Source organism: Semicossyphus pulcher, unplaced genomic scaffold, assembly GCF_022749685.1.
Source record: "Semicossyphus pulcher isolate SPU_LCO1_2020_fin unplaced genomic scaffold, fSemPul1.0.p SCAF_26, whole genome shotgun sequence".
Taxonomy (NCBI): Eukaryota; Metazoa; Chordata; class Actinopteri; order Labriformes; family Labridae; genus Semicossyphus; species Semicossyphus pulcher.
Genome location: NW_027211700.1, coordinates 4,219,406 through 4,234,141, shown reverse-complemented (window position 1 = coordinate 4,234,141; position 14,736 = coordinate 4,219,406). Strand labels below are relative to the sequence as shown.

The following is a 14,736-nucleotide window of genomic DNA, read 5'->3' as shown; positions in this document are numbered from 1 at the left end:
TAGGCTGATAGGGGTTTGTTGCATTGCTTGTATATTAACATATTATTCTATTTGGGTGATGAGTCAAACATTTAAAAGGGAATGTATTGTCGTGTCAGAATAGGGCTGGGCGATATGGCCAAAAATCCTATATCACGATATATCACGATATAGGATTTTTCATTTCTCGATTACAATATATCAGGATACAGGTTTTTTTTCTGGTAATTTACCAATTAGTCTATCTGAATTAACCACATGGTTAAAGCCTATTTGTGTAATCCTGCGTGAATTAAATACTTGACAAATAAAAAGTACTGCGTTTCCACTTTCACTTAGGCTGATCCTGAGTCCTTTTCTTACGTTAATGTCCGTGTTAATAAACAGCGCCTCCCTCTATGGCTCGCTCCGGGTTCACTCCCACGTGCAAGGATTAGAACGTAAAGCTTTGTCAAAATGACGTAAAGGTTGCCGTAAAGCAGTTCAGCTGCTGGTTCTGTGACATGACGATAGAGACGATATAGAAGAACACATATGATAGACATCGTCATGTTGTTCTAACGATATATCGTCATGTTTCCCAGCCTTACGTTAGAATAGCACATAATTGGGACAACAAATTACCACCGGCCACCCCAAAGTACATTTATTTAAAAGGTCAGTCAATCACTTATTTATCTGACAATTTCAAGAATATAAATCAATCGACTGCTCTATATTTACTTATTTCAGTGCTGTTAAATTGATCATAGAAGTTTACTATTTCCCAACTTTCTCTTCCAAACTGTGTCTTATAATAGCAAAACAGTAAGTAAAAGCTTATTAGAAATAAATAGTTAAAAACAACTGGTTGCCCATAGTAATTTAATTAGGGTTAAAAATAAGGATATATATACTTTTTTTATTTTAAATGATGCTGTTAAAATGAAGAAATATCTATCTGCTGCTTACAGCAACAGACCACCAGATCACATTTCAGTTTTCTTGCTAGCTGCATTAAATGAGCAACATATCAGGTGTTAGCTTTAGTCGGCTTTAGGTACATACTGTCAAAACGTGTCTGGAGAAAATCCCACTGTACACTAACGCTACAGTTACCCAAGTACACATAGTGTTACTAAAAATACCTCGTGGTAGTATTAATGGCTGTACCTCCTGGAGCCTGCCACCTGCCATGTGTAGCATGAATGAAAAAACATTTTTGGCCATTAAATTAACAATAAAAACAGCGAGCATTAAAAAACATTAGATTTCTTAACTTCTGAGAAAAGAAGCTCAAAGTTTTTACAATCACACAGAAAGTCAGCACATCATTTGTCATGGGTTTGACTTTATTTACTAGTATATTAACACATTACATGCTACAGAAAATAAAAAGGTAATTTGTCAATCGTCTTGAAAGAATATAGTGTTATAATAAAATGGCACATTTTGATATTAACACAATTCCCACTGGCATTGTTTGCCACCCCTTCCTTCGTATGAAAGGAAATGAATGACTTCATGCAGGGCTACTTAAAAAAATACTTCTTGGTGGTTTCATTGGCAACACAATTTATAACATGATGATTTATGGAGCTAAGCACCTGCCTTGTGCATGAGTGTGAGTGACTAAGAGAGCTTGATTTCATCATAACCACACGGATGGTCTTTGTAGAAAAGCTGGTGGTAAAGAAAAATGTTACTTTCCAAGAAGTTGGCCAATTATTTTTAAACAGTGAGTTTTGGGGGAGGGTCAGGCAAAGTTATACGGGGTGGAGTGGGAGCAATCATGGAGAATTAAAAACCCTTAAAAGGAGAGCATACGTTAATGCAAACTCAATGTAAAAAGCAGTAAGTGCATTCTGTTAATAATTTCATCTCCTTAAATCTCATAAGCACTTGCAGACAATGCTTTTCTCTAAATGCTGCTATAGTGCCACCTAAAGGTCACATGGTGCGCCTGCCAGAAATACTGTAGCATGACATTTGAGAGGAGTTCCCACAGCTTCTTCAAAAGGACTTTAACTACAGACGAAGCTTACTTCAATCTAAACCAGTCTGCTTTATGTTACAAGAGGGGGATGATTGTCCGATGTCAACAAAAGGATTGATTCAAACTCAACAGAAAACCACCTCTTGAGGGGGGAAAAGGCAATCTGGACTACGACACAAGTCGCTCTTCTAAATGTCTGATCGATTGGTGAGACAAACATGGCAGAAGGTAGAAATACGAGAGTAAGCAGTTGGCTTTAAATAAAAGGATGGCACAGGGTTACGTGAGGAAAAGAAGGAAATCATTTCTTTTTAAAAATGGTGCAAGGCAACACGATTATTAAAAGGTTAAAAACAAAAAGGGCAGGTCGCAAAATAATACCACTTTCTTTTCTTGGACACATTTGACAAGATGTGAACACACAACGGTCTGTTTTTTTATGCTAAGGAATATTCAGTGAGTTGAAAGCAGAGCGCTAATATGAGAAGACGTTGCTAACTAACATGGTGGACAGCCTACATTCACTCCCTTCAACTTCATTCAGACGCAGACCGACCACACGAGGCCTAGTGAGGGCCAGGGGCAAACAGATGAGGCCCCCCTGGAGTCAGCGTTTTGCACCAGAGACCCATCGCTTCCTCCCAACATGCGGCGGTAAAAATCAAAATCCTCCCAGGAAAAGAAAAACAGCTATGAAGAAAAACTACAAAGATAACAAAAACAATATTTTAGCATGTAATGATAATCACATAGTACATCATTTCATAACAATATGTTCTTTTTTTCTTACAAAAGACTACTTGGTGGTACTTGGTCGTAGTAGATGGGTGGATGGGGCTGGGGTGAGCCAGAGTGGGAGGTGTGAGAGGTTGAATGTAGTGTTGCAATTTTCTCCACCTCAATAATAGTCTTGAAGTTTCTCAGGTTTACTTCTTAGGCCGGCTCCTCTACATCTAAAACTACATGAAGTCGCTCCGAGCTGCTGGTCTCGACTCAGGTTTGGGATCTCTGTTTGATATTTGGTGTTGGAGGAGGAGAAGGAGGGGGTGGTAGTGGACTGGTCCTTGGTCTGCTCCTTCTGGAGAACTGTACACCTCCTGTTGACTTCATTCATTTCAAAGAGACAATGTTCTTCTGTTGAGTCTTCCCAGCGTTAAAAAGATGCAGCTGTATTTGAGCCTCACGGTTTCTTTTCTTAGTCGTGGTTTACCCTAAAATAATGCTGCATTCATGTCCAATGGCGGATATTTTAAGCTTTGAAAATACCTTTAAACTCGGCTTTGGCAGACAGTAAACAGAAGAATGTTAGGTCCAGTTTTGTATTTGTAAAAGTCAGATGTTTTAAACTCCTTAAAGTCCCTCTCGGCAACTATTCAGCATTAAATATTAGCCAGGACGTCCATGTCTTCAAACCTCACCACCAAGAAGGTACCAGTTTGCAAAACTGAAGAAAACAATATAATAATGCTGACATGGCAGGTTTGAGCAAATAACTGCCTTTGTAGCTGACACTGGAGGTGTAATATACTACATGCATTTAGTGTAAAACCAAAAATGTGCAGATTGTTTATTAGATTGTTGTGAAATGCTCCCATTTTCTTTCTTGCCAAGCCAATAGTCGTCTCATTCTTGTACGGTAAAGATGAAGGCGGCTGGTGCTAGCTTAGGTTAGCATAAAGCCTTGAAGGAGGAGTAAACAGCTAGCCCGGCTCTGTCCAAATGTAACTACAGACGCGTTCAATCTGAAAACAGCTTGCACAGTTTTTGCGTCAATTTCCGAACAACATGCTTCCCAAAAACAGCGTGCAAAAGGCTTTGAGGAGCTTTTACTCTCATCTGGTGGATGTGTCAGAGGTTTTGCTCAATCTGTAGCAGCATGTATATTAACCCTGGTGATTAAAAAGGCAGCATGCCTGCTTAACACAACATACAAGGTGTTAAACGCACCACTAAATACGTTAAAATACATTTTTACAACTTTTTGAATCAGGTTTGAACACACCACGGTCAAGAGGAATAATGCACTGGACTATTTTACTTCCCATTGTACCCATTGGTTGTCTCACAACTGGTCCTAGCCAATTAATAGTCAGGCCCACAACACCTTCCAATTGAGTTTTCTTGTGATAGCAAATTGACTTCTATTGGGAAAGGAAGGGAGCTGTTAATATGCTGAATTGCTGCTGCCGGTATTTAGCACCTTACATCATAATATTTACCAAACAGAGAGACATTCCTATTTAACTTCTGGCAAGAAAGCGAGGAAGCATATGTCGGAAAATTGGTAAACTACTCCTTCAAGAAAAAGTTTCTAAACATATTCAAGAATGGCACCTTTATAGCATTTAACCATAGATGTATTATTAAGACTTAGACATGCCATCACCTCTGAGCCTTGTTTCAACTTCTACCCAGTGGCCACGCCCGGTACTGCAGCTAGAAAGCACCCAGTAGCCTTAAAAGCATTTACTCCCAGGCCACTACTTTAGGGAGGTGTCTGTAAAACTGTTGCCAGGACATATGAACAGCAGCAAAGGATGCTTATGACTCTCACAATAAATATTGATCTATGGAGGTTTTGTTCTTGTAAAACTCTCCTTGAGCAGAGAAAAGCATTGGACTAAGTAAGCGCCATCTTTGGGTCCGGTCTCAGGTCTTAATGACACATCTAAGCTTTGAATACAAGTCAAAACACATAAAAACTGTGGTGGAAATCTTCACCTTGCTATTGTTTTCCCATTTGACATGAATGCAGCACGAGTGTTTCTCAGATCCTGTGAGAATGCTGACGGATGAGGGCGTGGATGACAAATGACACGGCGCTGCTGAGCGGTTATCTACTGGCTCCAACACAGGAAGAGGAAGTGTTGAAGTCTGCGGCGAGGAGTCTCCTTAGGAGTGAGTGTTGATAACGTGTCCACAGCGGGGACGTGAGGACGAGGAGGAGGATCTAAAGGGTGTTGCAACATCCTTGGAGCAATTCAGTTTACAGCTCCATTGTAGAGTATATCATCCGGGGTTATGTCAGTCAGCACAGGTGGAGGATAAGGGCAGGTGTGATTATTCAGAGGGGGTAGAAATGGAGGGTGTGTGTGATTCAAGAGTCCAACGAAAGGCCTGTTTGTTGAGTTCTCAGTGATTCTATGAAACTGTACTTGGTGCAGGTAAAAGCTGGAGCAGATGTGAGGGAGAGGGGAGCAGGTGAGTGTGTTGGAACAGGATGTAAAGGAGGGAGAGGGGGGAAAGGAAGAGAGGAAGGGTCTAATACTAGTGTCCAGGTTTATGGCCCGGCTGTCCGCTCTCAGCTGAGCTCGTCCTCGGCGTTGTGCTGGTCCAGCAGTTTGACGTGCGTGAAGGGAAAGTGGCCGCGCTTGCCTTTACATTCACCCTCCCATTGGCCGTTCACGTTTATTTTGGTCACCTTCACCATGTCGCCCACCTGGAGGGGGAGGGGAGAAAGAGTTCAGTGTGATGTGACAGAGGACAAGACTTCATCATCAATGGAAATAATAAAACAGATAGTCCTCTAGAATCCATTACATCTATTCAACGGAAAAGTAGCGTTGTTGATAATTATTTTAACTGTTACTTTTGAGGCAAAAATGATGACTGACTGATTCAAGCTTTATTTGTTTTATAAGGCTATAAATGTAAAGGGTCATTCCCTTATTTTTTTAATCCTGGGTCCTATTTTTATTTATTTTTTACATTTTTCAGGATCTAAATATTTAAATGATAAATAGGTAAAAAAAGTTTTTAATTGCTCCAGGAGATAGCTTCAGTCTGTAATCGTGAAACAGGCTGTGGTGACTGCAACACAGTCCTTTGGTAGATAATTTGGTAGATTGAAGCACCTTCACTTATACCTTCACCTTCATAATGTTTGTAGCTCACAGGCTTGACTATGTTACAAAATGGATCCCTGCAGAGATAACCCTTTTTCTTTTGGAGTAAGATGCTTTTTTGAACCCAGAAACAGCCGTTACATCGCTCTTATGAAAGCCACCAGACCCCATTTACAAAACCAGTGACTTTACTCCTTCAAAAAAATGTAATTACTTGTGAACTAGTTAGTTCTTTTGTGTGTTTGTCTGTTACACAAACATTGTGTTGGATCTGGACTAACACCAAAGTCACACAATAACACAAACTAACCCATCAAGGCAGACATAGACAGGAAACTCCTGTGTTCTGCAGGGTTAAATTACTGTTTTTGTCAGTGGAGTCTGGTGGCTTTGAAGAAAGAAGTGTGACAAAAACAGGATAATATTCCTTTACAAGAAAGATCTGTCTCTGAAGAGATCCTTTCCATAATTTTGTCACATATTTCAAATGTTAGCGTGCCAGCGGCAAATAAAAAGCACCGTAATAGTAAACGTTGTTTGACTGAGTGCATTTGCGTGCAGGATTTATTTGCATCCATTGCAGCCGGGTTTGCAGCCGCATGTTGAGGGAAGTTTCTGGAGCATCTCCAAAACCTTTTCACCTATTAGTCCTCTAGACCTCAACATATTTAGAAATGGGGCCCAGGCTAGAAAGTACCAGAATTCTCCTTTATGATCTTTCAATGTAGGACTGTTGGTCAGAGGATATAAGCAACTTCAAGGCATTTCCCCTTATTTTCTAAAACTCTCAACACTAACTCAATTGATTTTTTTAAATAATAAAAAAGTTGAATAGCTGCCCGACAGTCGGGTGCTGACATGTCTGATTACAGCTGACCTGGTCATGGAGAGGAGCGGCTGCTCTTGCGTCACTGAACCTGAGCAAACAGCGACTAACAGTCACTTCCAAAGTTCAGGTCGGTGTGTGTGATGCCTGAAGCAGACATTAAAGCTGTGTGGGCACGCTCAAGGTTTACTCTCTTCTAGGACTCACAGTATCCGCTTGATAACCAGTGACGACAATCTTCCTGGTGTTGTAACTACAAACATTTGCTTGACTATAGATGCGTCAGTCAAGTTCCTACGCCTAAAATAAAGCATATTCTTTCACACTTCAGTGCACACTTAAAATTAGTGAAGGAAATGAGTCAATCTAGTTTTTTTGCAAACAAATGTAAAATAAAAGTAGAGAAAAATGAAAAATAGGGACATGTGTCATAGGATAAACGTGTTAGAGTCAAAGGTGGTTTAACTAATATCACTTCAGGTTATTCCAAACTGTTTGACGTTTTACGACCATGTTCAAAAATGAAATAAATTGAAATGTTGCCTTATTGAGATGAAAGATTTCTTTTGCTCATCTTTCGTTAACGTTTGTTTTTGTATTGTGTGTTTGCATATTTGTAACGTGAATTTTAGAATACAAGCAGTTAAATATGATACTCTAAAATATATAAGATAGGCCGATGTATTCTAAAATGATAGTTTGAATGTTGAATTGAATACGAAGTGTATTTTGAGTCAAATGATTCCTTCTGGTTTCCAAATATTCAGATACCACCCTGAAAAGTTTAAGACTGCCAGTAATTTTTACAAATATGAATAAATCAACAGACTATTTTTTTTATTTTGATGTTCAACTAACATCCTAACTGGGGTCGGGAATCGCACGGTAACTTGCGATAAGTGGCCCATGATAACAATAGTATCACGATACAGTGATTCTGTGATCATTTATATATTGCAAGACGACAATCATAACGATACATCACGATATCTGATTAACTGAAGAACACAAAATGCTCCTAAAAAGATAAAGTGCAGGATTAATGTGTTTATTCACAGAATTTGATACAACCTGAGATGAAACTGTTTCCAGTCTGTGAATTTAATTTACAGAACTATAGAACTGTAAAAACAAATTAGGCAGGCGCATCTCTCAACTTCTTTTCACCGCTGTGCGATACGATCTCGCTGTCGTCTTCTTATTTTATCCTGCCATCAACGTCTTCTCCAGCCAATTAATTTCTGTGTACGTTAGCCTCACTGATGTCATAAGAGTCATTAAGTAGTGACGCGGTGAGTCAAAATGTCAAATATTTGGTGCCAGCGAGAGTCAGGACGATGATATACTGCGATGTCTTGTCCCACCCCTAATCCTAAAACCCTTTTCTATTTAGTTGCTCTTACACAAGACAAAGAGCAATACATCTTTACATTTGAGAACCTGAAACCAGAGAACGTTTGGCATCTGAGCTTAAAAATATGACAGTATTAACTCAGAGTGACTCTGCAGCTTGTTAATTTAAACCGCTGGCTGCTGTGTGTTTGCATGTTTTGTGTGTCAATCATTCACACAGTTAAGAGACAGCTCCAGTGTTTCAATGGAGCACAATAGGGTGTTTTAACTCAAGTACAATCAACTAAGGATTATTAATAGATAAAGCTGCATACAGCAGCTACCAGCGCCATAAAAAATAATGTATTGGCCCCGTGTCAGTCTTTAGGATCGGCTCAGGACATCCCACGGCATTACATTCAGGATCCTTTAAATAGGAGGCGCTGAAACGTCTACATGGTGAAATGCATACAGACCTTATCATCATTATGTAACAGGCCACAGCCGTTTGACACACAGGGGTCACAGAAGGTTGTTGATTTAGCGGATCGAGGGCTATTTTTCCTCGCTACATACTCTAAATGGGGAGACAAAATATCAGACACTGACAATATGCTGTTATTCAATACAGCACAACTGCAAGATGTGGCCTCAAAATGCTGTTCAGATGATCAATAATAAATTCATCTGGAACTATTTTGGTAACTGATGAAACCAAGACCTCCAAACTTAACCTAGTTCAATTTCCGGGCTGTTCAACCGATTTAAGCTCTCTTTTCTCCCACACTCTGTAACATTGTACTCTCTGTAACATGTCTTATAAGTAGGGAGACACCTTTGCTCTTAGCTCGATGTCGAGCCTGAAAAAATTCAAAAAGACATCTCGCAGTTGTTTGACTAATGTGATGCGATTTCGATATAAGCAGTGGACGTTAAGCTTTTTATTCTTTCTATTTTCAGACACATTTTAAGGATTGTTTTTACGGAGCTCTTTGACCTGCAAATATGTTTCCTAAGTCTGTAGAGTATGCTATGTGGGCCAGCACATCTCTGCTGCCTGACAGCATTCATTTTAATTTATTTGTTTTGCCCTTTACAATAACTGTCCCTTTGTACACATGCATTTATTCAAGTTTTCTTCAAGCTGCTGTGAGGAACTTGCAGTTTGCATTGATTTTGGCGCCCCCTGTGGCCGAAGCTGCACCTCTTATATGTTTGCTGATTTTGACCTGTACATGGTCATTTCATTTACCCCCCCGCCAGCGGTTTGAGGCATTAAAAATACCTATACAGAAATAATCAATCTTGTCGCTGATGATCTGGTTTGCTTTTGTAGCTCATATCAGTAATCAAAATTAATTTCAGCCTGTTTCATAGACAGCAGAAAAACTGCTCACAGGAGCTTTAATTTCTCTGTGTTCATACTTTGTAATCAAACAGGGGGTGTGTTAATTGTTTTTGTTCTGTAAGTTCTGTAGGATTTCAACGCAGCATTTTCAGACGCCGCGGTGCGACCAGTGAAAGTGTAAAGCAGATTGTTGATGCACTAAAGTCCTGCACGAGCTAAATAACAGAAGCACGAGCGCAGCAATGGTGGTCAGCGAGGGTCATTCAAAGGATTGCGATACACGCGCCAGCGACACGCAGACGGCAACAACTTAGAGTATGTTTTGTAGTGATGGGATCATCCGCCTCTGGTGCCCGACCTCATTTATTTTAGTCGACAAATTAGATTTTTACTCGCACGTGGTGAGAGGTGGGTGCTAATTTGAACAAATATGGGCACCAATATATCGGTATTCATGCATATGTGTTCAGCAAACTCTTTAACAGAACATATAATGTGGAAAACAATGCCTGGGTTCATTAAGAAATGGTCTACACTCCTCTCTGCTCAGTCGGCAGCACATGCAGCAGAGCATCGCAGCTGAGCAGACTGTAGCACACACTAGAATTGGTTACTGAAGTATTATAATGTAAAAAATCATAAATAAAAGTTCTTTGTTTCGGAAAGCAGCCTTCAGAGTACCTTCGCCCTTAGTCATATCAGTGCATAATCCAAGCACAGTCCACATTTCTATACAAGCTAAAAAACATTCACTATAGCCGCAGCCAGAATGGTAATCAGTGAATCTTTCCCCTATAAAATCTGTCTCTAGAGTCCAGTATCGGGCAGGCTACATGTTTCCCTAAGGGACAATACAGTCATTTCTTATTAATTAAGACTGAATAGATCTTTATCAACCTAAACAACTACGCATCAACTCCAAACATCAAAGACTAGAAAAGGAATTTAAAGTGCAATTTTGTTATAGTTTGAAACCACTGTCACAACATTATGCTAAAATGTTTTATAGCATTAATTCATAATGCAGTATGATTAATCATTCATGATTTTAAGTCTGTTTCATTCACCGAATAAGAGCAGTGATCTTCAACATCAGTGAGGTTTTCTGTAGACAACAAGTCAAGGAACTGTAAGCTAATTATTAACTGTCCAGCACCGCCTCGCTGAGTCACTTCTGGCCAACTAGAGCGGTGAAAACATGCAGGTCAAAGCCAGAAGAGCCTACCACAGGTGGGAGTGGCAGAAGCCAGCTCATACAAAGGATCTACCTGCCCTGGAAGCAACAAACTTAAACGAAAGGTTTCGAGCTGACAGATAAGCAGGAGAAGTCAGCTTCAGAAAACTAAAGCAGGGGGAGGATTTAAGTTGTCAAAAAGGATGGTTCTGGTTTGAGCTTTTCAGAGTAGCAGAGAGCACTAGAGACAAGAGCTTACTCTCTGACTAAACTGCCGCCTAGTCTCACTCCTGGCTCAGCTTGACTCCTGGCTTCAGAGAGACCAGAGGAAATGGTCCTGTTCCCAAACACAAACTATTTCCTTCCCCCAACGACCCGCTCCGTGGGAGCCCCGCTCTCGCTTCCGCACAGTTTAACAGCCCAGCCACTGTGTGCAGGGAGCACAGCTTGGTGGCAGTGTTCATATTTGGGTACCCTATAGGTTAAAATCGGGGGGGAGACGAAGTGTCCGTCACAGAAACAGAAGTCTAGTCCAGATTACAGCAGGAAATAAAATCAGTTTCCGATCAGTTCATTTGAATGTATGGCTTTCACTTAGCTTAGGCTGTTATAATATTCCTCGCTGAGCTTATGCAGTTCATAGTATTGTAAAAAGCTTCTTCAGTTAACATATCATTGAGGCTGCAAGCGCTTATAATAATAACAAATAAAAGCAAGGACAAAAAGAGGCGCCCCTCTTGTCTGGTAGTTGTTCAGTCTTGCTGCACAAGACAGCAGCAAACCAAAAACACCTTTCAAAGGCCGGGCATCTTGGTGGAATCAGTTCCCCACAGTCTCGTATAAGAGACGCAGAGGCGTTTAAAACACCAAATATATGGTGCCAGACAGTGGCACAGGCAGAATCTTATTCCTTAGAGGCATTTCAGTGTCTAGGTTTTCCCTGTGTGAACTGTGCAGTCTGTTCACTGAGCTACCAAGAGAGATTCATGCATTAAGTTACACACGCAGTCTATTGAGTGTTTTTTGACACAAAAAATACTTCATTCGTCTTCGTAACAATAAATTATAAATCAAGTGTGATGAGAAGTAGGATCATGGTGCCGTCTGAGTCCATATTCTCCGCGGCGGGTCTCACAATCAACAGACTGCGCACCAGACTAACCCCACAGCATGTCGACATGTCGCTATTTCTTCACCAAAGCCAGACGACAAACTGTCTCCTACATAATAAGGACTGGTGTCGGCCTGGCCTTTTTATTTTTAGTTTCCATATCCTGCTGTTAACGTATTGACTGTTTTTGAGCAGAAACGAAAATTAACATTGGCACTCGAGGCGCAACAGCGTAACTCATTAATTATTTAAATCTTCAAACGCGTCGTCAGGATCGAACAGGATCTTATGTTTATAAAAGTTCTGTGTGCTGACCATCAAAGAAAGGTCGGCTGTAAATGTTTGTTTACTTATTGTTGCTGCTGGATCACGTGGCTGTATTCTCCAGAGCGTGCGTAACGGACGCTGGACAGTGTGTTAATATCTGTGGACTGGGCACGATTGTCGCTGCCACAGGTATTTACCTTTGAGGATAATAACAAATTTACCTCTTAGTTGTGTGTGTGTAAGTGTGTGTGTTTCTGCGAGCATTAGAAAGAGCCCGCATCAGAATGAGTGTGCATTATGGAGAGCTCGTTGTCGGTCTGCGGTTGTTTTTTCTAATAATTAATGATCGTTAGCTGGGGTCGATTATCGGTTTAGAAAAAGAATTCTAAATTAGCATCCGTTATTTGCAGGAAAAATTAGAAGTCTTTTACTAATACTTACAAATAAGGCTCAATGTGTTTGGTTAAAATAACAGAATTTTTAAGATAAAAAGCATCAACACTGCCTCTAATCTCAGGTGCTACGATATTTAGCATGCCTAGAGTTATGTGGGTTTCCTTCTCGGGTGTTAAGTTAACACTTTAAAGAATAAAGTTTTTTTCTACATTAACATTTGACCTCTTTGATTTATCAATTTCGAGTCAAATCTGGGAATTAATGAGAACGAGAAACGCAAAAATATCGGAGTTGATATTTAGGCCATATCACACAGCCCTAATCAAGGCAGTTGAAACCAGTTATCAGACTGATCTCTGCAAAAGAAATCGATATACAAGGACTATATCATCCAGAAAACTACACATGGATCACTTTCTGACTTTGATTTCTCTTCACTCTGCTCCACAAATACTGAGGAGGAAATAAGCAAAAGCACAATGGGAAAGAAAGCCAAAGAATGTGAGCTTGATAAGAGTAAAGGGCTGGTCCTACATCCGTCTTTGCTAACCCTCTTTTTTCCTCCAGCACATATGAAGAGGATGCATGGAGTAAAGGAAAAATACACACACACTCATCATATTTACCTCTAAGGCCAGCGCAGTCTTGTCGTAGGCATTGGGCACCCTCTTCTGTATGGCCCTGGCATACACAGGTCCGTTCTGGAGATTTGGGAGGGGGGTGGGCTGGGCATACTGGCTGGGGTCTCCCAGCAGAGGAGCACCGGGCTGGGCTGCAGAGCCGTCAGAGTTCCCTACCATTCCCATTCCTCCAGGCGGTCCCCCAGGAACGCCTGGCCCTGCCGCCGAATTCGGAGACGCCGGCCGGTACTTCTCCACGTACGGCACTGGGATCATCCCCGCCCGGCCTTCAGAGTTCTGGGCGTTCCACCACTGCTCCTCTGGCTTCTCGAGAACTCGGAGAATATCACCCTTCCTAAACGGGAGATCCTCCTCGTCATTGCCGGGGAAATCAAAAAGTGCACGGACATACTCGTCTTCCAGGCGCGGCGGGGGGCCTCCACCGGGGCCGACGCTGATAAAGGAAGTGTGTTTGGACTTGTTGATGGGTTCTATTAAGGTGGTGGTGTCTAAGTAGTGGATTTTGTAGAACTCTAGCAAAGCGGGGAGAGCCTCGAACTCCTGGTCACCGATTCGAAACCTTGGATGGGCAGAACCTGGTGAGAATGAGGGAGGATGGAAGAGGAAGAGAGGTCATAAAGACAAAATGATGTAAGCGTGTTTAAATCTGGCAGATCTGAAGCCTTTCTATTTATGTAACCAAGCATGATGGTGGTGATTTCCAGAATGAGCAGGAAGGAGTTTTGTTTCCTTATTTTATGTTTCTTTCCTCCTTTCATATTTTTGTTCCCTCCAAAGAAAGGTCTGTGTTAGTTTACTGCAAATGCATGAGGAAATAAAACAAATATCCTCCTGAATAGGAAAAACCCAGCAGAGGCAGTGGACGATGTCTGGTCAAAGTCTAATAAAACCTGGCAGTGTGGCAGACTTCTGAACATTTACAACTCTCTCAGGGTCAGGAGGTAAATTATATCAATTTGAATGGTGCACCAGGCCCGAACTTACATTACTACAGCCTGCTATTTTAACACACACGCCGCCCACCTGGGTGTAATGTAGTGACAATAACGTGCAGCAATGATTTACAGTTAGAATGTGTTGTGTAATATATTATGCATTGTCCGTCTGAGCACACTAATAAGGTCTGAAACTATGAGCAGAAGCTTGTCGGTGCCAACATTAGATAAGCACATGTTTCATGTGGTCTGGCCTGTCGTATTCTCCATAAAAGACAGTGGAAAGGGAAAGACTATTGCGCATCTCCTTTGGTGCAAGTCATGCAAGAATGGTCACATCAGCATCCCCATATGCCGAGCCCCTCCAAACCCCTCTGCTGCCTTACCTGGACCGGATTGTCGGTTGTTGCTGATACTGTTTATTATGTAATGCGAGACTTTGGAGTTCTCTGATACCGATAGCACGTAGTCGCCGGGGCTGGTGATGGAGTCCCGGACAAGAAACACGCCGTGCCTCTGCCCCTGCAACAGAGACACAGCCTCCTGCCTGCTCAACCGACCCCAGTACCAGCTGCCGCGGTCCTCCGCGTCAAAATTTCCGGCCATGATAACCACTCCAAAGCCGAGGCTTCACCGGGCCTTCCCTTCTCCCTCTCCCGTTATCCACAGGCGAAGCCTTCAACTCATACAAAAACTTTAGCGCCTAGAGCACGTTTAGTAAACAGGCGACATCCGCAGCTAGCCGTTTGGACATCAATTCGCCGATATAGACGCGCAACCAACAATTTAAAAGGACTCTTATTCGCTTTAGGGCCGGAATTAAGCTCTAATAATCTTGTAGTGCGTATTAGCAACAGAATTCCAGCTACAATCCAACGACCGATGACAACTAACTTCAAAAACTGAA

At 41.5% G+C, this 14,736-nt stretch overlaps 1 protein-coding gene across 1 annotated transcript; it reads right to left on the bottom strand.

The window, feature by feature from the left end:
- Positions 1–1,301: 1,301 nt before the first annotated feature.
- Positions 1,302–14,736, bottom strand: crk (v-crk avian sarcoma virus CT10 oncogene homolog). Its single transcript, XM_069676695.1, has 3 exons — positions 14,216–14,736; positions 12,880–13,469; positions 1,302–5,393 (listed from the first exon to the last, which is right to left on the bottom strand). Exons 1-3 carry the CDS (start codon positions 14,433–14,435, stop codon positions 5,256–5,258), a joined length of 948 nt encoding a protein of 315 aa, XP_069532796.1. The 5' UTR covers positions 14,436–14,736; the 3' UTR covers positions 1,302–5,255.

Excerpts from the sequence above, each read along its gene's own strand:
- crk (XM_069676695.1), bottom strand. The coding sequence starts at position 14,435 with ATGGCCGGAAATTTTGACGCGGAGGACCGCGGCAGCTGGTACTGGGGT. Across the intron at positions 13,470-14,215 it reads CAACCGACAATCCGGTCCAG|GTTCTGCCCATCCAAGGTTT; the intron begins GTAAGGCAGCAG and ends CATTCTCACCAG. Across the intron at positions 5,394-12,879 it reads AGACTGCGCTGGCCTTAGAG|GTGGGCGACATGGTGAAGGT; the intron begins GTAAATATGATG and ends CTCCCCCTCCAG.